The 26,725-nt window shown below is 40.5% G+C and overlaps 3 protein-coding genes across 3 annotated transcripts in view; all 3 read right to left on the reverse strand.

The window, feature by feature from the left end:
- Positions 1 to 480: 480 nt before the first annotated feature.
- On the reverse strand, positions 481 to 1,311 carry LOC107044374 (histone H3.v1-like). The gene has a single exon (XM_015266235.1). It carries the CDS (start codon positions 1,309 to 1,311, stop codon positions 481 to 483), a length of 831 nt encoding a protein of 276 aa, XP_015121721.1.
- Positions 1,312 to 13,955: 12,644 nt separating this feature from the next.
- On the reverse strand, positions 13,956 to 15,575 carry LOC107044375 (piggyBac transposable element-derived protein 4-like). Its single transcript, XM_015266236.1, has 2 exons — positions 15,091 to 15,575; positions 13,956 to 15,006 (listed from the first exon to the last, which is right to left on the reverse strand). The coding sequence occupies exons 1-2, from the start codon at positions 15,573 to 15,575 to the stop codon at positions 13,956 to 13,958; spliced, it is 1,536 nt and encodes a 511-aa protein (XP_015121722.1).
- Positions 15,576 to 26,645: 11,070 nt separating this feature from the next.
- LOC107044376 overlaps positions 26,646 to 26,725 on the reverse strand; it is a 752-nt gene continuing 672 nt past the window's right edge. The window contains exon 2 of the mRNA XM_015266237.1: positions 26,646 to 26,720. Within this exon, the coding sequence (XP_015121723.1) occupies positions 26,646 to 26,720 (75 nt within the window). The remainder of the gene's footprint in view (positions 26,721 to 26,725) is intronic.

Genomic DNA, 26,725 nt, shown 5'->3' on the forward strand with positions numbered 1-26,725 from the left:
TGCGAGGAAATGAACAAGATGACCACGTCGGAAAGTGAGACCGGCGTCTGTCTCTATCATACCCGGTTGTAATACAGTGGTGGGAATTGGAGTCGGGTTAGCGTCCCCCCTTGTTACGTCTTCCAGCATTTCGGAGTCACTTGCGGTAGGTTGAAGACAGATCCCGGCTTTATTCACCCGTGGAGCATCTACGATGACATCTGATGCAGGTGTCGATTTACCTTCCAGCTCAAGATTCGTGGACATTGGTGGTAGAGAAAATCGAAGTTTTTTCACCGAATTATTTACCTGGGGATTTGATGATACTTCGATGAACGGACTGGACTTGGCCACAGGTAGTTCTCCTAGCTTGGGTGTTGGAAGAAATGACACCCGCTTAGGCTTACGGATGATGGAATGAGCTGGTGGTATTTCCAATTCCGTCTTTCCAGGGGTCTTGGGCGTGTGGGGAGAGCCAGACTGGGTTAGCGTGGACGCTTCTTATTCCTCTGATAAATTTCGCAATTCTGGCGAGGGATCAGGTGTCTTCCCAAGATATTTATTCAGACTTGATTCCAAGTTTTCCATACTTGCAAGTAACTTCGCAATTTTTTTAGCTCTACGTTTGTTCCTTGTCCTGATAGTAGGATCGTCTTCTCCAAAATTTTTTTCCTCCCCTTCCTCGTCTTCTTCGCTTTCTTCTTTCTCTTCTTCTTCCTCCTCTTCGGACTCAAATTCAGAGAGATCAAAACCCTTTTCTTGATGTTTTTTATCAAGGGCCAGGAAGGATTTCTGAAGGCTTTCTAAAAAAGCAGGAGTTCGTTGGAGGGTTTTTCTTTCAGGCCCTGCCGGTGAATACGAAGTCCCAGTATGGGCATCATCCTGATCAAGTACCAGCGGCGGCTCGTCTATGTCAAGTTCTGCTGAGATGGAGTCCTTCCTAGGATCTTTGGAAATTTCCACAATAGCATTGTTGGGCAGCGAAGGAAGATCGAATACGTCATCATCATCCGAGTCTTCACCAAACTGCGGTGGAAGAGGGGAGACAAGTCTTATCGGAGGCGAATTTGGGTCGCCTTCATACTTTTGATGAGAGGTCGTTGGAGGGTCCTCTGTCTCCTCTATTGCGCTAGTTTCAGGTTCGGTATAGGTTACCCTCGGAGCCCCAGAGATGGTTTTGGTTCTGGTACGAGACCTCAATCGTGAAGCCACTGGACCTCCTGGTGATGGTGCGGCCAAATGCGGCTTCACTGTGCTGCCTGGCATTAAAGTTTTTACTGCCGTGGGTTTCTTAGCGGCTTGCGGGACTTCGGGGGTTGTTCCAGCCTCCATAGTGATAGCGGAAGCGTCCTTTCGTGGTCTACCTCTCCCTCGCGTTGCTTGTGGACCCTTGGTTGCTGGCGCACCTCCTGATACAGATGTTGCTCTAGGTCTCAGAGACAGTGCTGCCTTTCTTCCAAGCATTGTGTAACCAGGCATTGTACAAAAGGCATTGTACAAAACTCAGCCACTTCTTCGTCAGTTTTTGGTAGGTCGACTGGATTGTAGCTAAGGCTTTAGCTACCTGTTTCGTCTTGGCTGTGCGATGATGTACGACGTAGTCGAACCCAGTGGTTTTTATCTTAAGGTGGGCTTTTCGTGTCGTATAATCCGAATGGTCTTGTAACCAGAGTACAGCAGAGCTTTCAGAATACAGCTTGAAAGTTTTGCCATACAAGTATGGCTTGAAGTGATTCAGAGCGAATACCACTGCAAGGCACTCACGTTCTTCATCGGTATATCTCGTCTCTGGTCCATTCAAGGCCCTAGAACCATAGGCGATGGGTCCTTCTACTCCAGCTTCGTCTAGTTGCGTCAGTATAGCGCCTATTCCACACGAATGGCTCGTTAGACATAAAAACTTTCAATTCATTGAACGCGTGTTCTTGTCGGGTCCCCCATTTCCATTCCGCATCTTTCTTCAACAGCTCCTGCAAAGACGTGGATCTGGGCGCAAATCATGCCTTAAAACGATGGAAATAATTACACATACCCATAAAGCTCCGCAGCTCAGATTTATTTGTCGGGGTATTAAAGGTAGTTATGACTTCTACCTTTGAGGGATCAGGGCGTATTCCATGTTTTTCGATGACAAATCTCAAGTACGTTACTTCGGACCGGAGCATGCGACACTTATCTATCTATGGAGTACTGCCAAATGTCTCCAGTCTCAAACAGAGCCCGCAGGAGTTCATCCAGAGATATCATCCAGGTACATTTCTATGCCCTTCCCGATTAGTTCCTTCAACATGGTATCCATGGCTCTCTGGAAAATAGCTGGAGCATTTTCCATTCGAAAGGGCATCAACAGATATTTAAAGTGGCCTTGGGGTGTAGCGAAAGCTGTTTTTTCTTGATCTTTAGCACTCATGCAAATTTGATGGAAGCCACTTGCCAGGTATAGGGTGGTAAAAATTTTTGATTGCTTGAATTTATCCAGCACTGATCTAATCCTCGGTAGAGGATATCGGTCAGCAATCGTCTTTTTGTTCAACAACCGAAAATCTACGACCATCCTCCAGCGCTTCCTTCCCTTGGAATCCGGTTTTTTAGGGACCATTGTAATCGGTGAATTATATGACCATCTGGAAGGGCCAATTTTGCCTTGATCTAACAGTTCGTTGACCTGTTTAGCTACCTCATCCTTGAGTTTTTCCGGGATCGCATACTGCTTGACATACACCGGTTCAGGGTCCTTAGTCCTGATAGTAGAAGTTACTTCCTTAATTTCCCCACTTCGTTCCCCTGGAAGTGTAAAAAGGTGAAGAGAATCTTTTACACTGTCAGAGATGCAAGCTGTAGTTTCTGCATTCATTTCTCCAACAGTAAGGATATCAGTAACGTATTGCTCTCGAGTTTTTTTTGTTTCTTCGAGTGTTTCCGTGAGATTATATTCCAGGTCCGGTTCTCCGAAGACATCGGGATACAAATCTAGGCCTTCTAATTCTGAGATACTCATTACTACTGCCAGTGGATGGAGTTCTTGAGGTGGGATACGCAAAGTGATCTTCTCATTATTTTCATTGACTGCTGTTGTCCAAAAGATGTTCTCCTTAGACCAGGGAGACTCAGGATCTACTTCCGTTTCCTTCAAAACGAGCCCCTTAGTGATTTGTGTCGTGGGAAAATGACTACGTCCAGTCATAGGGGTTTTCGACTCTACTGGAATTCTCAATTCCGAGTGGGGAGGTATGTTAATAGGCTTGCACGGGTCTAGTTCGCGGTGGAATATTATAGGATTATGAGGAGCAGAGTTAAGGATCATGGATTGATGTGGAAGGATATTTCGGCTTTAGTTGGAACAAAATCATTCCCTATTATCCCGTTATACTCTCCTGGGGACCGTGAATGTACAACATTGAATTATGTGGGAACACCGTTGACGTCGACGATAACTGTACCGAGAATCAGCACATCTCCCCCTCTTACGCCGCACAGGTTCCGCTTTTCGCATGAGGTCAGTTCAGCAGTCGTTGCCTCCAGCAAAATAATGTTCAAGGCAGAGCCAGTATCCAATAAGAACAGTCCAGAATTACCCTTCAAAATATTTGACTCTGAACGTACCATAGGACCTTCTTCTGAACTACAAGTAGTCGGACATTTTGGAGGATTCAGATAAGGCGGTAGACTCATACGGAAAGGTATGACCGACTTCACGTGATCATTTAACGCAACAGTTGATAATGCAAATGATACCGTACATCCGAAAGGAGCTAAAAAATGTCGGCCTATCAATCCATCATACCCACCCGTTGGATTTGAGACGACATGAAATTTATGTTTCAGATGTCTGATGAGCAATTCTATGGTTCCGTACGTTTCGACTATCCGAAGCCCGGCACCGACAACGTACAATTTTTCCGTAGGATCTACTTTTGCATCGGGGTGTAAGGCTCGTATCCAAATCAAACTAGCCTCCCCCCTCATATCTATTAAAAACTCTGCCTGACCGCGCTGAAGGTTGATGAGACGTTGAAGGTAAGAAACACCGCGTTGGTGTTTGATGTTAACAACCAGGCACGTCCCTTTTACGTGGTTAGTTACTTTTTTACTCTGCGGAGGATCTCCGACACAGACGGTGGGCTGATCCTTGGCTTCGCTCGTCCTCACCGTTGAAGGATGAGCGCCTTCCCCGTTTAAAGAGCCACACCGACTATTAGATTTTCTATCAGGAGTGGGGTTGCGCGACGAGCCTCGTCGCTCTTGTTGAGAGTTGATGTGGTTACCGTCGGATCGCTCATTGGATTTCTCCCGTTGCTCGTAGTCTCCCGGGCACGGAGAGAATATACCCGCCGTTACGTTTTCAGTGCGATTATTGGGATCATTAGAACAATCACAACGATGATCTACGCGATCCTTTATTACCTGAGACGAAGTTCCTGCACTATAGTTCTCACGAGAAATCCTGTCCCTAGAATTTTCACATGAGGACCTACCGCTAAGACCATCAAAAAAATACCTCTCACGTTCACGTCGCTCATCGTCGAAACGAACTGAACGATCAGCTGATGGTCGGCCGTCATTATCATGGTGAGATCGCTCATGGAATCGTGAGTCATTGCGTCGATCATTATTACGATTCGAATTTGTATGAATTCTCATAGGCGATGCAAAGTCTCTATCCTCCTCTATCAGAGGTTTCAATTTCTCTAAGGCTCCCTGGAGCGTAGTGATCCTAAGTCTTATTAATTCTGCTTTATAATCTGGAGGTATTACTTTCATAAATTTTCGAAGTGCTTTATCTTCAATTAATTTTGTGAGAACCTCATGATGTTCAGGATAGAGAAGTTGCAACGCCGTTCCGGCATTAGGAACGATTTTATTAAGGCGGAGGTTGAAATCATCTACTTCCTCGTACTTATCCGGATACATATTTGCTATTTTCTCCTCGAAATAGGCCTGCCAATATCGCTTCCTGTATTTTTCACCAAGCAAACTCAAAATTTCGTCAGTAGAATGTACAGTGATGGCTTCCAAATGAGCTCGAGCAGGGAAACGCAACCGATCGAGTATAGCAGCGATAAGGTCAGCATTCTGAGGCGGTACTTTATGGTAAAATCTTTTTATAGCGCTTTCAAAGTCGAGGAAATCTACAGAGGAATCTGGATGGCCGCTAAAATTTGGGATTGTATTGAAAGTATCTCTAGCATGTAAATATTCAACGAAATCCGCACTGGCAGCGGTGGTATTTTCGCCTAATGTTACTCTAGTATTATTTAATTGAGTGGTCCTGACGGGCTCCCCAGTTTGCTCTGGAGTTTCCTTACCGTTTTGGCCATTTTTATCCCCACCGTTTTCAGGCATTTTCAATTTTAATCACCAATTCCTACGATTCTACAATTATCCAAACAGTAATGTTAAGTTTATTCACACAAAGGAAATTATGTTCGACCAACTATTGTAGTGGGATAGGCATCCCACTTCTGACACAAAAACTGTGACAAACTGACGGAAGTCTGTCTCACTCGAGTTTTTCGGAAGATTTACCTTAGTGTCCAAATTTAATTTAGTGGATCCTAGCCGTTAAGATAAACATCTCCTACAAAAGTCAATCGAACAATAATTTCTGAAAAAGGTGATAGGTTCTATAAATCATAAGAAAATTAGAATTTTCGACCAGAACTCCCCGGAGTCTATTCAATATATTTTAAATTGGATGTTTCAGACAAATTATTCAGTTTTACACATTGAATTTAAGAATTCGAATAAAGAGAGAGAGATAACGATAAAGTCTCATAATTTTCGAAAGATAGATGATTTCAACGGAAAAATTCGAGTTAATTATAAATTTTGCTATAGTGCTCACCTTTACGATTTCCTCGTAATAATAACGATTTAACAATCGGAGCAGCGATGCCTCTAGGCAAGTTCAATGTGTCATTCCAATATATCCAAATATATCCAATTATAAGTCACTTCAAATTTGTTTGAATGTTTATGTGAAATTTTTCACTATTTAACTGACAAGGAACACTACGCAGGTGTCCCCCTCCGATTTCGATGAAACTTAAATATGTTATAGGGGACCCAAAACTAAGGGACACGTATTTTTTTTAGCTGCCCATATTGGGTTTTAGGGGGTGAAAGTGCTCTCTGAAGTTGACCATCTCTCGGGGTCATTTTTCGACTGCATACATAAGGAAGCTTTTTGAACAACTCTTTCACAGTGTATCATGAAGGTTACAAGGAATGATGAAAATGCGAATTAGAACCGCCTCTGGGGGGTGAAATATGGAGGGTAAACTACCGTTGTGAAAATTCATGTTCTCATAGAAAAAAAACTTTTGATGGAAATCCCATGGGATAAATTCCATTTGAAAAAGTAGAAAAAAATACAGAATACCTGTTTTGATTTTTTTTTAATCGAAATTTAAAACTTAAAAAAATAGATTTTTCGTGAATTGCGAAATTTCAAACTTTTTCCTGTACAAAACGAAGCTTACGGCTAATGATGAGGGAAACCATTGGGACAGGATCCAGGAGTGATGTCGGGGAGGTTAACTACCCTTTGGGGGGGGGGGGAATTTTGTTTAATAAGGGAGAAAAAATATCGATAAGAATTTTACGAAACACATTTCGTCCGAAAGCATGAGACAATTCAAAGCACATCCTGCGGTTCTTTTCCCCAAATTAAAATTGAAAGTAAAATACTTTTTTTTTTTATTATATACAAGTCTTCGATTTTTTGGTACATAAAAAAGATGAGTGATGAGTCTCTGGAAGTAACACTTGGAGGCTAAATAACCTTTCTGGGAGTTACTTTTAATTATATTAGTGGAGAGAATTAATTTGAAAGAGTAAAGAATGATAAGAAATATGGAAATTTGAACCCATGAAAATGTCCATTGCTAGTTGTATATGAATTACAACCTTTTAATTATCCGTCTACTTGTATCACAGTACCATAGTCCGAACTAAATGGTAAGGATTGAATGAAGATCCGATATGGAAAGGAAACAATGATGGTAGTAATCCCCAAATGATGGAATTCAGAATATACATTGATATTATTATAGAAGCTCAGACCATTTATTCCTTCTAGTATTATGTTCTCAATCAGCATACTTTCTGTTGGGATCAATCTACAGTATAGATAGTATTAGAGGACGTAATGCGTACAAAAATTATATTCTTCAAAAAAATGCAGCAAACAAAGTGATTTTTTGCACCATGAGCATCTGACTACTGCAATATTGGAACAGCCTTCAATATCACAGTGCGGATGAGATGATTGGCCGAATTGAAAATCGACAGGATTTTCGAATTCATCTGGTTTTTTAGAAATGTAACCACTCTGAAACCAAGCATAACGAAATAAATTTTGATACCTTGGTGATGATAATTGATTATGGACTAAAGACTGTAACTTTATGATATTGTTCCGCAAATGTAAATTAATATCATAGTCCATTAGGATGACACTATCCGAAAAATGACGAACACAATTCTTCCATATCCTAAAACCATATACGTCAAGGGGTTGAATTTTTCCAGTCGTGCCCTTTGGTATCAACATAGTTAATAATTCTTTATCCGAAGGAGTAATTTATTTCACGACTTGAGGACAGTGTCCGCTCCAGGAATCGATTAACAGTAGATTTCGAGGACCTNTTCCATATCCTAAAACCATATACGTCAAGGGGTTGAATTTTTCCAGTCGTGCCCTTTGGTATCAACATAGTTAATAATTCTTTATCCGAAGGAGTAATTTATTTCACGACTTGAGGACAGTGTCCGCTCCAGGAATCGATTAACAGTAGATTTCGAGGACCTACGTTTGGAAAAAAGACTTCCTTCAACCAGGTTTTGAAATGCTCTGAAAAATCAAGTACTAGATAATAATCCTAATTATTGTATACAACATATCATGTTTGTTAGGTGTTAAATATTGTCATACGTGAAGTGAGTTTTCCCGATTTTGAAGCGGTGATGAACACATTCGCAGGTTTGAAGAGATTTTGCTCCACTATTGGACCGAAAGTTCCAGAAGGTTCATTGAAAACCAGGAAGAGAGGTGAAAGTAATTTTCCATCAGCAGAAATCAGAGGTTGTACTGTATAACTATGTGTCGTTGAAGTTATCGATTGTACGACGCACGCTACTTGTTTAGTATCTTCTTCATCTAACGTTCGCCCTGAATGAATTTCCAATAGGAAACCACTTTGATCAGTATTATAAATGTTTTCTGGACCATTCGTATCCCAATAACACCGAACTTTCAGGAGGAATTCATCCGCTTCTTTTTGTCACTCTTCCCGAGTCTCTAATGTTTTTCTGGTGATGAATTTGTTAATTGTCCGGGATGTTATGCGGTGTGTTCGTTTGAAATAATGCAACTACCTGGACGAAGCTGTAAAACGAACGTCTTCGAAGCCGATTTCCTTCCGGGCTTGCAGGGCCCACCTTCGGAGGTCAGTATCGTGGACGATCAAACCTGCATCGATAGCATTCTTCATATTCTTTAAGGGGGTCATCCTATGTGTCGAGTTGAAAAAATCGATTTTTTGCTTCCGAATGGAAGCATTGTAATCGTTCTATTTTTCGATTTTCTAATTTTGCTTGGAAATGATGTAGAATGATATGAAACGTAAAAATACGAAGTTTGGAGACCGTGTCTGTCGGTGTCAATGTCCATCGCCACCTGTCCGGTGGTCATTTTTTGGAAAATCGAGTAATAAATTGACTAAACTTATTCCAAAAAATCTGAAATTTTGTCAGATTATAGTACTTAACTAGGACTAACTCTATGCCAAATTTCAGCCCGATCGATCGAATAGTTTTTGAGGAAAAGCTATTCATTTTTAAATCGTTTTTCGTTAATATCTTCGAAACTAGCCAACCGATGTCAATTTTTTTTTTCAAAATATTCGTCTCGATGCCTTCTATCTGAATCAATCAAAACATATATTCCCGTTCCTACAAAGTTTTCGAGATATTTCAGATTTTCAGTTTTTCCATAAAAATCCTTGTAATCACGCTAGCTTGTGCAAAAATGAAGGAATCAACTTGAAATTTGGACAGAATCTTCCCCCCGCGATGACAATATTTCCTATTGAAAATGAGCCCAATCGACCGAGTAGTTTCCGAGATATTCGACTTTCCCTGAAAACCTTCTGTCTGCAATAGCTCAGAAACTATTCAACCGATTTCAATTTTTTTTTTCAAAATATTCATCTCGATGCCTTCTATCTGAATCAATCAAAACATATATACCATTTATCCAAAGTTTTCGAGATATTTCAGATTTTCAGTTTTTTCATAAAACTCCTTGTAATCACGCTAGCTTGTGAAAAAATTGAGATATCAACTTGTTTTTCAACTTATTCATTCAATTAATTAATTATTTTTCATCCATCCGTCGATTTATAATTACTTAATGCTAATCAATTAATTTAGTTTTTTTGCTTCCGAATGGAAGCATTGTAATCGTGCTGTTTTCACATTCTCTAATTTTGATTGGAAATGATGTAGAATGGTCTGAAACGCAGAAATACGAAGTTTGGCGACCACATCTGTCGATGTCAATGTCCATCGCCACCTTTACGGTGGTAAATTTTTGGAAAATTGAGCAGTTAATTGGCTAAACTTATTCCAAAAAATCTGAAATTTTTTCAGATTATAAACCTTAACAAGGACTAACTGTGCAAAAGTGCAGCCCGATTGATCAAATAGTTTTTGAGAAAAAGCTATTCGTTTTTAAATCGTTTTTCGCTAATATCTCCGAAGCTAGTCAACCGATTTCAATTTTTTTTTTCAAAATTATCGTTTCGATGCCTTCTGTCCGAATCAATCAAAACATATATACCCGTTCATACAAAGTTTTCGAGATATTTCCGTTTTCTCATAAAAATCCTTGTAATCACTCTAGCTTGTACAAAAATTGAGATATCAACNGCTAAACTTATTCCAAAAAATCTGAAATTTTTTCAGATTATAGACCTTAACAAGGACTAACTGTGCAAAAGTGCAGCCCGATTGATCAAATAGTTTTTGAGAAAAAGCTATTCGTTTTTAAATCGTTTTTCGCTAATATCTCCGAAGCTAGTCAACAGATTTCAATTTTTTTTTTCAAAATTATCGTTTCGATGCCTTCTGTCCGAATCAATCAAAACATATATACCCGTTCATACAAAGTTTTCGAGATATTTCCGTTTTCTCATAAAAATCCTTGTAATCACTCTAGCTTGTACAAAAATTGAGATATCAACTTGAAATCTGAACAANCTTGTAATCACTCTAGCTTGTACAAAAATTGAGATATCAACTTGAAATTTGAACAGAATCTTCCTCTCATGATAACAATCCTTCCTATTGAAAATGAGCTCAATCGCATGAGTAGCTTCCGAGATATTTGCCTTTCTCTGAAAACCTTTTATGTGCAATATCTTAATAACTACGCAACTGATTTCAATTTTTTTTTCAAAATATTTGCTTCGATGCCTTCTATTAGAATCAATCGAAACATATACGGCTGTTCATACAAAGTTTTCGAGATATTTCCGTTTTTCTGTTTTTTCATAAAAATCCTTGTAATCACTGTAGCTTGTGCAAAAATTGAGAGATCAACTTAAAATTTGGAGAGAATCTTCCTCTCATGATAACAATCCTTCCCATTGAAAATAAGCTGAATCGCATGGGTAGTTTCCGAGATATTCGACTTTCTCTGAAAACCTTTTATGTGCAATAGCTTAAAAACTACGCAACCGATTTCAATTTTTTCTTCTCAAAATATTCGTTTCAATACCTTCTATCCGAATCAATCAAAATATATATACCCATTCATACAAAGTTTTCGAGATATTTCCGTTTTTCTGTTTTATCATCAGGAGGCATTTCCATTTTTTTTCTTTCTTTAATAGAATTACTACAGATCCATTCGGAAGCTTACTACCAATGGAATTGGTAGAAATGAACGAAAGAAGAAGAGTTATAACACATAAAGTAACGGTCAGATGGCTTCGGCCAAAAAGGTTCGAACCCCTGCTTGTTTTTTTTTACACTAATTCCATCTATATATATCGTAGAATATGTGTACGAAGTATTTTTGCGATATTCGAAGTCATTCGAAAGTTATAGCAGTGAATTGGGCCAAACACTCAATACCGGATAATGGTATGTGAATTCTTCGAACGCGTTTTTCTCGAAACTGCACTTTCGAAATTGGCTGACACGATAACTCGAAATCTAGTGAACGGATTTCAACAAAATTTGGAAGAGTTACTCAGTAGATGTCTATGCATCTGCTGAACTAGGATAATTGCGATATCTAAACTAGTTTTTTGTTAAGGCAATAGTCGAAAAAAAACATCAAAATTCTTAAAAAAAATTTCAAGAGCCTGCCAAAAATTCAATTTTTGATATTTTTGAAAAATCCTATTTCAANTCTATGCATCTGCTGAACTAGGATAATTGCGATATCTAAACTAGTTTTTTGTTAAGGCAATAGTCGAAAAAAAACATCAAAATTCTTAAAAAAAATTTCAAGAGCCTGCCAAAAATTCAATTTTTGATATTTTTGAAAAATCCTATTTCAACAGATAGCTGAACCTTCACAGATTGAGAACCCGTTTTATTTTTTAATTTCAGATCATCAGCACTCTCGGAATCGTGTATACCGTTTTACCCCTTTTTTTCATGACTGACTTTGCCGCTGGATAGCTCGGCATGTGTCAATGAGTTTTGTCCCAAAAAAATAGAGTGTTATTTTGGAATGCCAATAAATATGTAGTAAAAATTTCGATGTTGTCACTTCGTTCATTTCCCCACAAAAAATTCCCAAATATAGCATCAAAAACCGGCCGCCACATGGGATGACCCCCTTAATGTGTACTCCGAAATGCGTTTCAACTTCTCCATGTATGTCCCTCCTTTATTGATTTGATTCGCCCAGCGTCGTAACTGTCTACGCGATTTCACCTTCCTGAATCAATGGGAAACAGTTTCTATAGAGAGATACTTCTTCTTTTTTCCACTTCTCCAGAAGTCAATGGCATTCTTTTCATATTCGAAATCTACAGGTTCCTCTTCCTCCGAACAACTGTCAGGTGATTCTTCTGTATGTGGTTGAAATTCTTTATCCTCGACCGCTATCATTTCGATATCTTTATAAGGCTCTTGAAAATCCAGGGATGTTTCTTCGATCATTTCAACTCCATTATATTCCTCCATTGATTGAATCAATATCCTTTCGAACGTGTCTGCTAATTCACGTTCCTCGTTGTTCACGGGTGTTTCAGCAAGATTGAGAACTTCAAATGTTGCCATCAGAAGTCGGATAACGTTGATCGGATTAACTTTCATGGTAGAACAAGTATAGATCACGACACTCACCGAAAAACTACTTTTCTCTTCGATGTATGTTCATAGACTGATTGTAATTCACAAGAGGGATGGAAATGAAAAACATTGATATCGTATAAGTTATATTGATCAAAGTAATTTCATCCTCAGATAACAAATGACCCATTTGCATCAATATGTTTACAACTCCCGAATTTCTTCAGTTGTGGTTCTGCATTATCAAACAGAATGGTATTGTCATATGTCGCCATTTACGTCTCATTGAAAACGATATCACATCGAAGCGATAAGAGCAACCGAAATACATTTCATCATCGATCCAGTATTTACTATACAAAATCATCGGCTCTTCTTTGTACCACCCATCCATATTCATATACAGATGAAAATTTGAATTCCTCAAAATATTTCATCATAACTCATTTTTTCAAATTGGAAATGGAAGCCATTTAATGGAATCTCTACTCTGGCCTTCGGTGAAATTTTTTAGATTCATGGTCATTACTGATTTCTTTCGAAAATGAATGAGGTTGCTCCGATCGATTCGATAAAATACCATGAGGATTGTTAACACTAGATTGGTCGCGCTAAACTCCCGAACGTCGTTGGTCGCGCCGTTAGCATTTCCCCGCAATGCTTTTTCGAGCTCGGCATTGCCAGTCGTTACGTACCGGCACTCGTGTGCTCAGCGCGCGCATTACATATTTCAAATTTTCGTATGAGAGGCAAGGTTCCGAAAATATTAAATTACCAATTGATCCAAGTAATGAATTTTTATTATTCATGGTTTTTTCACAATATTTCATCAGCTTAATAGTCATTTTTTTTCAACAGTTCAAACAGTTTAATTAACAACGTATTCTTTCTGAAATCGTCTCATAAAATCTAATACAATTCAAGTTTATTTTTCAAATAATTTACTTAGAGAAAAAAAAACGACATAAAAGTTTTTCTGTACCATCTCTCTTCAAAAAAATGAAATAAAAAACTCTATCTTTTTTTTATTTCTATCTTTGATCATTTTATGAGTTGGTCAAACATTCCAAAAAATTATGATCATCATAAGTCTATCATTTGGAAGTTTTTTCTCCTTCCTCGAGATAACTATAAGATATGAAAGGACCCCAATCATTCTATCTATCAATTCAATAACGGGTGAATCTCTGTAGAATTTATTCATCTTATTTGTCTGAATCTTTTGTTTTAAGATCCTAAATTCACGTAAATTTCAATTAAAATCAAACATAACTCGATATAAAAACAGAACATATATCGTCTCTATCTCCAACGATTTCTCTAATACCTATGTCTTAGTTTTGACTATTCTTTGAGTTCGTTAAACTATTCAGAAAATATTATCATCATATCTCTCTCATTTGGAAGTTTTTCTGATTTTTCAATCTTAGTACGTACAATAAAAGTATCTAACTCATTCAATGAACAGACTAAATAACAATTTGACTTGTTGAAATTTTCCCAACTTTCAGTTGTGTCAAATATTCACTTTCCCATCTTCTCATCACGTGACATTCTGCCTAGACAATTTATCCAACTAATATTTGAATCAACCTGTACCTTCTTCACACCTAATGCCTAGTATCACCTTCAATTAAATTATACGATCATCACTGTACAATTTAATAGTCATCATAGCCATTATACTTATCGTAACAAGCTCGACACAGTTTCTTTGTGTGTTCACCACAGATAGAAAACTCGCAATTGTAGCATTTGCTTTGAGTCTTTCGGTTCTTACGTGATGGACAAAAGTGACACCGTTCTGATTTCCCAGTGGAATCTTCTTGCTCGGCCCCTTTACTTCCAGTCCGACCCAGGCATTTTTCCATTGAATTTCGAAGTACAGTTGGCAGGGTCTTGATTTTCAATCGTCTCTCCATGTGAGGTTTGATAAGATTCTTTGCAAGAACTTTCAAGAAATCGGCTCTGCGCATTTTTTCTTGTTTGTTTGCACTGTGAATGACATAGCCGTTGATACCAGCAATGTTTAGCAAGTGGAAGAAGACTGTAAGGGGCCATCGACAGCTGAATCGTGCAATCGTGAAATTATATGAAGCTTTCATTTTGTCCACAATGTCGACTCCAGCTTTGGTACTATTGTAATACATAATCACATCAGGCTTCATCCGATTTCCAGTGGCTGGATCGATATGACAAGTATCGTGCATCGAAGAAATCATCAAAACTGTCTTATTCTTTTTGGCTTTGTACGAAACTAGAACTTTCCCGTTACTATGTCCAATTTTACTAGAGTAAAGTACTTGTTTCTTTGTGTCAATAAACACGGGAGGAATTTCGCGTTTATTCCTTTTCAGTGTACCTACAACTGATGTGCGAGCATCTTCCCGTAAGCTATCAACAACCTTCATCGATGTAAAATAGTTATCCATGGTGATGTTACGCCCTGCATTGACAATAGGCTCCGAAATTCTCTGCACTACGCTTGCAGCACTGTTATCAACCTGGTACGGACCTGGAGGCTGCTTGCCAGCGTAGATCTCCATCTTGATTGTGTAATAAGTCTTAGCATCGACAACTGCGAAACTTTTCAACCCATATGGGTCTGGTTTAGATGGAAGATATTGCAGAAAACTGCACCGACCCCTGAATGCCATCATCATTTCATCGATTGTGACGCACTCTCCAGCAGTATAGGATGCCTCCGATATCCTGTTGAAATGTTCTCAGAGATCTCTAATTGGTGCAAATTTATCCAATGCTTTCCGCTCAAGCCGTGTGTCAACGTCATCGAACCTCAATGCCCTCAGAAGCAGGAGGAATCGATTGCTCCTCATAGTAGCTCTAAAAAACTCAGGGGCAATACCATCATCTGCCCATAAATCATTAACTTGAACGTGTGACATTTTCATGCTTCCACTCAGATAGAGCAGATCAAAAACTGCACGAAGCTCCATTGCATCGGTGGGAGGACAATCTCTGTCTCTCACGTATTTTGCCTTGATGATTTCTAATTTACAATTCGTGAATTCAACGAGTCGATTGATAATTCTATCAGGAAAGTATAATTCCCAACATTGAAGCGGAGTTTGACACAATTTTGCTGGACGTTTTGGACCTGGAGTTTCACTAAATACATTGTGATGACGATGTTGAGTTTGCGGGGGTGGTTGCACATCCCATCGAGTTATTCCGTCTTTACCCATGAAATACTGTTTTTCTATATGATCATCGACGCTTTCTCTGCATGTGTCTTGAAGACTGGAGCTCAGCTCCTTCATCGATCGGTCTCTTGAGTTGGATGGTCGATTTTTGGATGAAGCTCGAGTTTCAGATACTTTTTGGGGAGAAATTCTAGCATGTTTCCTTGGACCGATCACTCTCATAGACATACGTCTCTTCTCCAGGTCTCGAACTGGTTTTGGAGTAGTTGCTGGGATACTCTTTTGTTGTACTACTAATCGAGGACTTTTAGAACTGCGAGTTATACGGGTAACGACTGGGGGTTCTTCTCCTGGATCGGAGTGCTCAGAATTATCACTCTGATCCTCGCAGAGTTGAATTCGGCGTCAGAGTAGTCGGTATCCTCATCATCGCCCAGATCCTCCAGCGCATCCTCATCGATATCTTTGAGACTGGGTCTCACGTTTAGTCTTTTCTTAGATGTCATTCTTTCTGAAATTAGGAAAAGTTCTATATTTTGATATATCTCTGAACAAATTTAATGTTTATAAATACCAAATTATTTAGCTTATCACTCATTTAGGGAGAAGAAGAAAGTTTCTCTGTTGCTTTATAAATTCTCCATAAAAATGATGCTCTGACATTTCTCTCTAAAATAAATCATTTTTGGGACAACCCAAATTTGATTTTGGCAGGAAAAATTTACTTGGTATCCTCCATCTCTCGACTACTTGAATATCAACTTCTCCTAGTTATTTTTTTCATGAAAAATATTTTCTCAATGTCTGGTTTACGATAAAAATTCACAATCTACAAAAATTTGGAATTCAATTTTTCTATAATTTCACCACTTTCATGAGAAAAAGGTGATTGGAATGATTTTAAATTGGAATTAGTCCCAGAAAATTTGTCATTGAAAGCTATAGATAAATTGATTTGATCACAAAGTAATAAACGACACTCGTACTCACTTTGGTTTAGCTCATCAAGTTGTTTTTATCGTGCTCGCAACACGTGGGACGACTTCTAAACTGAAATGAATTAAATTAATCATTCCAAAATATTCGGAAGATTTTTACTTTAAGAACTGTCGTCATTGGATTATGCAAATTGAGAATTATTTCAATGTTATAATATAAAATTAAAAAAACAAAATAAGAAAGGGATTTTCGTCTCCATAAAATTGCTCAGGCACTTCTAACCTCTTTCTACATGCCGCATTTTACCATCAGAGACAGTATTCTAATTATGACAACAAACAGGTATCAGACTTGTTGAAATAATGTTTTTTCTTTTTGTAATCTTCTTTGAAAATTTTATAAAAATAATAAATCTACTCACCAATGTACCCATACCGCTTGATGACCCGGCACTTTCACCCCACTCTACGGCCACTCGCACTGAAGCGGCAACGTCGCCCGAGAATTTCCACTTACGAGTTCGGTCGCGCTGTGAGGACGGCCCCGCTTTTCGAGGTTCGCCACTCATTAAAATTGTTTTATTTCACAATTGGGGTCAGATTGAAAGAAAAAAAGTCAATAGTATCATTNCCCCCCCCCCCTCCCAACGGTAGTTAACCTCCCCGACACCACTCCTGGATCCTGTCCCAATGGTTTTCTTTATCATTAGCCGTAAGCTTCGTTTTGTATAGGAAAAAGTTTGAAATTTCGCAATTCACGAAAAATCTATTTTTTTAAGTTTTAAATTTCGATTAAAAAAAATCAAAACAGGTATTCTGTATTCTTTTCTACTTTTTCAAATGGAATTTGTCCCATGGGATTTCCATCAAACGTTTTTTTTCTATGAGAAAAATGAATTTTCACAAGGGTAGTTTACCCTCCATATTTCACCCCCCCGGAGACGGTTCTAATTCGCATTTTCATCATTCCTTGTGACCTTCATGATACACTGCGAAAGAGTTGTTTAAAAAGCTTCCTTATGTGTGCAATCGAAAAATGACCCCGAGAGGTTGTCAACTTCAGAGAGCACTTTCACCCCCTAAAACCCAATATGGGCAGCTAAAAAAAAATACGTATCCCTTAGAGTTCTTTAATGCCTAAAGGAGGTTAGGCGGTGTTTGAGGTGAATTTGAGAGTGAATTTCTGTGGTTCCCGGTAGCTTACTCGGTAAGAGTGCCCGGCGCGTTTCTGGGAGACCCGGGTTCGATTCCCGGCTGGTTGAAGCGGAAATTTATTCTCGCTAAATTCTAATTCTCTTGGAGTTTTTTTTTTCTTACGGGTCCCCTATAACATATTTAAGTTTCATCGAAATCGGAGGGGGATACCTGCGTAGTGTTCCTTGTGAGTCCTGTCTCTCAACACATAACACATAAGTGAACCACGAAGATGTGCGTGGTTGTTCATAATTTTTACTGTAATGACCCTGATAGAGTTGCAAATCAAATGCGCGGTTTACCGGTCCAATAAGCCTTCTTTTGAAATCTATTGATTTAGAAGGGATGGTTTACGGCGTTAGCAGATTTCATTGAAAACAATGGGGATAATTACAGGAGTCTAGCGGGGAAATGCTCGCGATGGCTCCTCAAGCGCAACTGAATTTTGGAATTGTGCGCATTAAGACGCGTCTGAGTCTTTTGGAAAATGCTAGGGCAGCATCCTTGAAGGCACACGTGCCTATATGTGTGTTTTAGGTTTTGAGGACGGTAAAAGAATTTGCAAGATTTGCAGGTAACATCCGGTGAGCACTGAATGAACGAAATTTAGCGAGCGTGAATACGAATAAAAATTTCGAATAAAATTTTGTATGTAACACGTAGTTCCACCCTGGTCAGACGAGTCCCAGCTGATCCTTGAACTCTCTCGAGATAAAATACTCGGGAGGAGAATGAACACTGGAGGAGTCCAAAGACTCTCCAGAAGGGGCATGAATTTAATTCATTGTGGGGATTATGCTGTAAGGCATAATACACGACTTGCAAAGGCTCGTGAGGATGTGATGGTAATACTCCTGGTCGACCTCGCCCACTCTACCGTGTCACACTGATGCTAGCTGGACAATCCGTTGTCCAGCCACAAAAGTCCTCTGAGTGGACGAGTTTGCCCCAGAGCCTGCTGCCCACCATACGAGGGATAGAGACGGCCAAAAAGTAGATTGGACTTTTCCTGGGTGAACAACCCGGGAAAATATCCTTACAAATAATATTAAAATACGTCTCGAGTTGGTAAACCTGTCGAGGGTTTTCTCTCTCTCAGTTCCATGGTCCAAACCATACCTTTCTCATGATGCTCACTGACATTCGAATCGAGCGCCTGCGCGTGAGGACGTAATTGCCCCAAAACTTATAATTTTCCGAATCATTTGTTTATAAACTTTCTTATGAAATCTAAAAAAAAATCTGAAACTTCTACGTGTTCTCAAGAAAGATTTAATTCATCACCCACTGGTTTTTCTTCAATAGTTCATTATTTTTTTGGGTGCCAGGGAAATTCCTAATTGAGAGTGGGGTAACCTCGTGTCGCGGACTCCACGTTTTCCTTATGGAGTTTATAAACAAAAATCTCCATCTTTAACAAATATCATGGAACGTGCAGGACGACAGAGTTTGTTACCACCCAAGGCGATGCGTGTACCAGGGGTGCCGCCATTGTTGCTGGGGTGACTAGGGGGAACAGTGGATTTCGTGGCTATACAAAGATACAATTGACCAATAGAGATACCCAGTGTCTATGGAAACTGCGATCATGCAATAAGTAAACCACACCCATGGCTTGCTGTCGACGATGGTAAGAACCCCATAAAATGCGTAAATTATGAGGGCTCCGTGACACTAAATGTGGGGACGCCGACTTGAGGGTGACCACAGTCATAAAAATCAGCCTAATGGAAAAACTCATAATCAAGCGTTTCCAAATAGCCAGACCCAGCCTCTGTGGACCGTTGTTATAATGAGTAAGGAAATAATCACCGGAAAATGCAAGACTCGCACGTGCCCCGAAATACACCCGACCAGGTGTGAATTGAGATACTTCACGAGTAACATGAATGAATCGACAGTCGACTCCCCACTCATTGGTAAAACCACGATTTTCCACTCTATGCATTCAGCAGTTTTGACTAGGCCAATTCTAATGAACACCGGATAATTCACCTGGAAGAAGGCATCACAATTCTCCAAGGTTATGCTCTAGCTTATCGCACCCCAAGAGGACATGACGTCATTCTATGAACACGTGCGCTCGTAAAGACCCAATGGATCGGAAATTATGACGATTTCCACCCCATTATCGCTCCCCCTCGATAGACGTGCGTCATCATTACGAAGGGTCAAACTGAGATTCCGGGAATCATAAAAGGGGACCGATTCCTTGAATCACGCGTAGAACGCGAGCTCTGAGCTCACCCTCGCTTTTCCACCCTCTTGACCACGGATCAGCCCGGTGCAAGCAGAAGTCATAAAATAATATGAATACTCAGATATGGCCATCGTCCGAGGACATCGGGTTGCCATGGACCCACCCCTACAGAATCCCTCATTACGGGTGGAGTCAATCAAGGATATATAAGGGCTGCCTCCGGACATCCAAGTCAGTTGTCAGTTACCAGGGCAGTTACTAGGCCAGTTAGTCGCCCAGTCAGTCGGCCAATTAGTCAGCAGTCAGTCAGTAGACAGTCGCAGTCGCAAAGCCCCAATTACTAAGAACGAGTCACCGAGAGTCAATTGCCGAATCAGTTCTTGGCCTGGCTCAAATCACGGACAGTGATTATTCACAATCTGCATATTTCGACTGCACTATTTTGGACTCAGCCGATTAGTGGACTCATCTCCACTAATCCCTCAACCCACTGTCTTGAGGGCAGTATTCGTCACGGAGCTGTAGATACTCGCCCCAACGACGTATTGTGGTCTCGTCGTTCAAGTGGCCACCTGGAGTCATTCTTTCGGGCAGCCCCAGGTAGTTGAATCTCCGTCTTACCTGTCTTTTCACCGGAGAAGTGAACCTGCCGTTGTAAGTCAGCGGATCATCACAGAGGGTCACCCATCAACACTACTTGTCATCAAAGCCAGCTTTTCTTCCTGCTAGTAAGGGTCATCGGAGCGCAACATCACCGCGACTGAGTGATCACACCCACCCCAATTTTACCTAATCAACAACTGTAAGTTAATGCTAATTCGTTATCTATTAATTTTTTCTTTTTCTTTTCATTCCTTTCCAATTCTAATTCTCCAAAATTCTCCTCCGAGGTTTTATCTTGGGATCATTGTGGACAGCCTCTTTTCATCACAAATAAAAGCATTTCTTTATGGCATTAGAAGGGGTTCTTTCTCTTTGCGTGATCTCCATTTTTGACTCTCGCGCAATCCACCATATTGCACTTTAGTGCTTTATCCCATGCAATCCCATCCTATCCTTTCTCCCGGTCTCTACCTGTTGTAATTGGTCACGGTCAGGACAGTCTTTGAGGTCACCTTTTGTCACTGATTTTCGCCCATTCCATAACCCAGAGATCGCAACAAAATTTTGGCGCCCGAACAGGGACTCGATTGTTATAAAACGGGAATATGGTAGGCTTATGCTCAGGAAAGAAAACTGTTCCGGTGGAACCAAAAAAGAAAACCACCACGAAATCTACGGAAAAGTCAAGTAGCGATGGCGACCACCCTCAACGAACCGCTCCTCCAGTTTCAATTGAATCCAATATTAGCAATCTTATCGCTCTCAGTGATGGAGACATGAGACCCGTCTCATCTCCAGAACGAGCCCCAGAGGTTGAATCTTCCAATCAAGAAGAAGACCCTACGTTGCAAACAGCAACGTCAACCCCATTTGAACATTTCTAAGATACCATTGTTAAAAAATGCGACGCTGAGGGTGCCGTCACTAATGTAGTGGACACTAGAACCACGCCCATTTCAAGCACAGGTGCTTATCCAAAGAAATTAAGAACAACAAATCCTTCTAGAGATCCCAGATCGCTCTTAAGTAATGAAATATTTCTAAAAAGATTAAAAGATCACAAAAACATCCCTATTGAGGAATTAGAAATTCTGAGGAAATTTATTCACACAGAACCCAGCGCAATAGCTGAAATTCACAAAGCTGGCGCCCTCGCTGAAGTTTATTTGCAGTGCAATAAATTCCTAGGACCAAACCCTAGGCCCAACGACAATCAGAGTAATCCAAATTCACTCGCACAATTGTGTCAAAATTTTCCGACACTTCCTGAATCCTTGCAATCAGCAGATTACATTCCAACTTCAAACCCGAACGTTTCACTGACTTCGGAAACCGTTCAAGGGTTGACACGCATTCCAAGCCCAATCGCAACTTTAAATCCGAATCTCCCATCTATTCTTGAACCCGTTCAGCGGTTCAAGTCAACACTCAGAAACCCTCTGCCCTTCAGCCCTATTATTACTCAAATGATCGCCAGCGAAGAAACAACCCCTGTCATAAATTATGTTGAAAAATCATCAAGTACCAATGCAAGGAAAACTCCCAGTAATTCTCAATCGAGACAAAAAAGGTCGTTGGAAATTCAAGAAGACTTTGAAAGAATAGATTCAGCAGGCAGCGACTCTAGTTCGTATGCTCCTGTGAACCTAGACCAAACCCGACTGAGTAATATGAATACTCAAGCTTTTCATACTGCCCGATCATTCCAATCCAGTTATACATTAAAAACCCCTCCAAAAGTACATATGGTCCAAAATTCGAGATTTGCAGACCGAAACCAAGAAGACACTCTTTTTCCTATAAAAACTCCCATAACAATAAATCCCTATACAAGTGCACCCAATGACGTAGTGGGGAAACCCCTGTCATTTATGCCCCAGTACACGGGCCCCTTTTTTAAAGACCATGTAAAAATCAGCACAGGCCAACCTTCAAGGGCAGGTACACTACCTGATCCATTTCGCCCTATGGGTTTCGCCCCAATTTCTTACGCCATCATGCAAGGTACTACTGTTACATTGCAGGATGCACTCTCCGCCATTCCCGAATTCGAAGGTGACCCTTCATGTTTTTCGGAATTTTCCGAGGGATGCGAAGAAGCAAAAAATATGGTGGATTCAAATATGGAACCCAATTTAACCAAATTAATAAGGAATAAATTGAAAAGCCCCGCTAAAAATGCTATACAAGGTCGGCAGTTTCATTCTGTCAACGAATTAGTCACATTCTTACAAAATTTGTTCGCTCCTATCGAGTCACTCGCTCAACTGCAGGGTAAATTGGGACGTTTGATGCAGGAAAAACATGAACGCGTTGTTGTTTACGGGAACAGAGCCCGTCAATTAATGCTCAGTATTTTCAACGCGTATGCTAGAAACGGTGGTTCTCAAAGAAGTTTTAAGGTCGACACAGAGCAAGAAACAATCCGTTGTTTCACTCGAGGGTTAAAATATGGCTTGAAAGTCAATCCTGTTAAGTGTTTGAATTTAGATGTCGCAATACGTGAGGCAATTGCAGCCGAAAAAGAAAAACAGGCGCGAGACGAGTTATACAGGAATATACCGACTTCTCACTGCCCTCAAAATAGGGACAATAACAATCAAAAGAATAGGAAAGATTTTAGAAAACCTGAAAATCCAAGAATAAACACTATCCAAGAAGAAAAATTTTGCGAATTTTGCAAAAAAACCAGACACTGAAGAAAACTGCTGGGCAAAGCACGGTTATCCAAAAACCATAATATGTTCGTTTTGTAAAAAAAGAGGTCATTCGATCCAAGAATGTCGTAAACGAAAATATCAAGAGGCAAGGGCCCAGCGCGAAAGAGAAACCCGACAACAATATTCGGGAAACGAGCATCGCCCCTCCACGTCCGGCGTGCGTATGGAGGAGAAGGCAGCCAATTGCGCCACCCAAGCCAATCAGCCCCTCGAAGAAATTTCAATATATTCAATATAAATACGTCTAGTACACCTACAATAATTTTGAAAAGACCAAATAATAAAGTTCCGTTCACTTTAATGATAGACACAGGAGCCGAAATTAATCTAATTAAACAGTTGGCGTTAATCCCGGATGATAAAATAGATTCGTCTGAAATTATTCAAATTAACGGAATAGCCTCAAGGGGTCTGCTCACACTGGGGACAGTCTCTATCCCTGTTTGGACAAAACGTTTGTTTTCAAGTAGTGGGAAACGAGTTGGCAACTCAACAAGACGGAATCATAGGCACGCCTTTTCTCACCTCCCAATGCGTTAAAATTAATTACCTCACAAAGAAACTTGAATTAAAGGATAGAGAACTTTCCTTTTATACCCAAGATATTATTATCCTTCCACCTAGACGCAAGAAAATGATTTTCCTGTCAGTCGCCGATGACTCCCCAGCGGTGGGTTATCTTCCCCGAATGCCGCTCAATGACAAAGTATTCATAGGGCAAGCTCTGGTGTCAAACCGTAATGGTAGAATTTTCTTGAGCGCAATTAATGCTGATACCAAATCGAAAGTCATCAAATGTGCCCCTGTGTCTTTGGAAGATTTTGAAGAAATAAATAATAGTCAAATGGCTTATCGTATATCTCACCTGACCAAAACTAACGAACCAGAGCGTTGGGAAAAATTAAAAGGCTTGCTCAGATTAACAGACCTTAATGATGAGGAACGAGAAGAAATTCATTCCTTGATAGCCGAAACCCAAGATGTTTTTCATATACCTGACGAGCCTCTGGGATGTACCCATACAATGACTCATAAAATAGTAACTACAGATTCGATTCCCATCAATACAAAACAATATAGATTCCCGCCCATTCACAAAGAATAAATTAACCGTCAGGTAAACGACATGTTAAAATCAGGCATAATATCCCCCTCTAAATCGCCATATAATTCTCCACTATGGGTAGTTGAAAAGAAAAGGGACTCTAAAGGTAATAGAAAATGGCGACTTGTTATAGATTTCCATTCGTTGAATGAAAAAACCATCGGGGACGCGTACCCATTACCACAAATAACGGAAATTCTTGATCAATTGGGAGGTGCCAGATACTTCTCGGTATTCGACCTCGCTTCAGGGTTTTATCAAATCCCCATGGAAGAGGGAGATAAAGAAAAAACAGCTTTTTCGACTCCTCATGGGCATTATGAATATAATCGTATGCCCTTTGGACTGAAAAACGCCCCGGCAACCTTCCAGCGACTTATGGACCAAACTTTAATGGGATTACAAGGTCAAGAAATATTCGTTTATTTACACGATGTAGTTATTTACGCAAAATCACTGAGAGAACATAGAGAAAACTTTATGAAATTAGTTGAACGACTACGTGAAGTAAATTTGAAATTGCAACCAGATAAATGCAAATTTTTAAAAAAAGAAGTCGCTTATCTAGGGCATATAATAAGTCAAGACGGAGTAAAGCCAAATCCGGATAAAATTAAGGCCGTAAAGAGCGATGAAAGTGGTGAATGACGAGGGAGAATTATTGGATTTTTCTCCTCCGGATCTAACGTTGATTTTCGGAGACATCCGCCCATGCGCATGACGTCGTTTTCCAAATATGGCGTCAGCGTTGCCATACGATGATTTGCTGCCAGTGAGTTTCCCGTTTTCAGTTGATTGATTTCCGCCTCGAAGTATCGCGGTAAAGTGTGCCTCACCCAATACAGCCTTGCATCGTCGAGTTCTTGTGGTTCCGGTTGTGGAGAATCCGGTAGTTGCTGCCCTTGGAAGCGCTTAGCGGCTCGATTTACCCAAGCTGTAATCCGTAAAAGCTTTGTTAGTGATGAGTATGTGATGATCAGTGCATCTCTCTTAGCGATTTGCACTGGATGTGAGCTGATAATAGGCGGTCTTGCTTCCTTAGCCGCCCCTGATGATACTTCCGTCGTTGATGCTAAGTCCATAGATGATGCTAGCCAATTGTCTGGTGACAGGACAAGCCATCGTGGTCCTGTCCACCATAGATGGTGCTCCGCCAGTTGTTTTGGTGATAGACCCCTTGATGCGCAGTCCGCTGGATTCTCCTTTCCGTTGATATGTCTCCATGTTGCAGAAGGCAGAGTATTCCGTATTTTAAGAACTCTGTTCTGCACGAAATCTTTCCATCGAGATGCTTCCCCGTTGATCCATGTGATGGCTACCGATGAGTCGCTCCATAAGTAGATCTCGACGTTGTCCAGGTCCAGTATACGTTTGACGTAAGCCACGAGACCAGTAACCACAACCGCTGCCGTCAATTCCAGTTGTGGTATGGTTTGTTTCTTGAGTGGTGCCACTTTAGTCTTGGCACAAACTAGAGTGACAGTCGTTCCCGTTATCTTTGATGAAGTTCGAAGATAAACCGATGCGCCCATCGCCAAGTTTGATTCGTCCGCAAATCCGTGAAGTTGAATTTCCGTTGTATTGGGCGTGTGATGAAGCCACCGTGGTATTGTGAGGCAGCTCAAGTGTTGAAGCTACTCTCTGAATGATTTCCAGCGATCCTTGTAGTCATCTGGAAGTGGATCGTCCCAGTTAAGTTTGAGCAGCCATAATTCCTGGATGAGTATCTTTGCCGTGACGATGACCGGCGCGATGAGTCCCAGTGGATCGTAGATTTGCGCAATTTCGGACAAAATTACACGCTTGGAGATGGTGTCTCCGTTGAAGTTCTTAGCCTTGTAGTGAAAAGTGTCAGAGTTGGGTTGCCAGCAAAGTCCCAACACTTTCACTGTTTATTCCTCGAATTCGATGATTGGAGCTGATCCTGATGATAATCCGAGTCGTTCCAGTACTTTTGGTACATTACTGCACCACTTCTGCAACGGCATGCCGCCCGCCATGCAGAGATCGATGAGTTGCTTGATGATTTCCTCCAGTTGATGTTCTGTTTCTGCACCTCCGTATATGTCGTCGACATATCTTCCATTGGTGAATGTCGGTAAGGCCAAAGGAAATCGATGACCTTCATCGATGGCCAACTGCTTCAGCTCCCGTAGAGAGAGTCAAGGTGCGCAGCTGGTACCGTAAGTGACTGTCGTCAGTTGGTATTCGATGAGTTGACCGTCGTTGTCTTTCCAAAAGATTCGTTGATAGTCCCAGTCGTCTTGATGAACACGGATTTGGCGAAACATTTTCACAATATCCGTTCCAAATACCAAACGATGTCGATGCAGCCAGATGAGTACGTCAGAGCTGTCAATTTGTAGTTTCGGTCCTGGATGAAGTATGTCATTCAATGATACTCTTGATGAGCTTCGATGAGATGCGTCAAACACCACTCTCAATTTTGTGGTGGTGCTGTCTGGCCTCAGTACTCCGTGATGAGGCAGATAGTATGTCTGCCTTTG

Source organism: Diachasma alloeum, unplaced genomic scaffold (assembly GCF_001412515.2).
Source record: "Diachasma alloeum isolate Michigan unplaced genomic scaffold, Dall2.0 Dall_scaffold_00715, whole genome shotgun sequence".
Classification (NCBI taxonomy): domain Eukaryota; kingdom Metazoa; phylum Arthropoda; class Insecta; order Hymenoptera; family Braconidae; genus Diachasma; species Diachasma alloeum.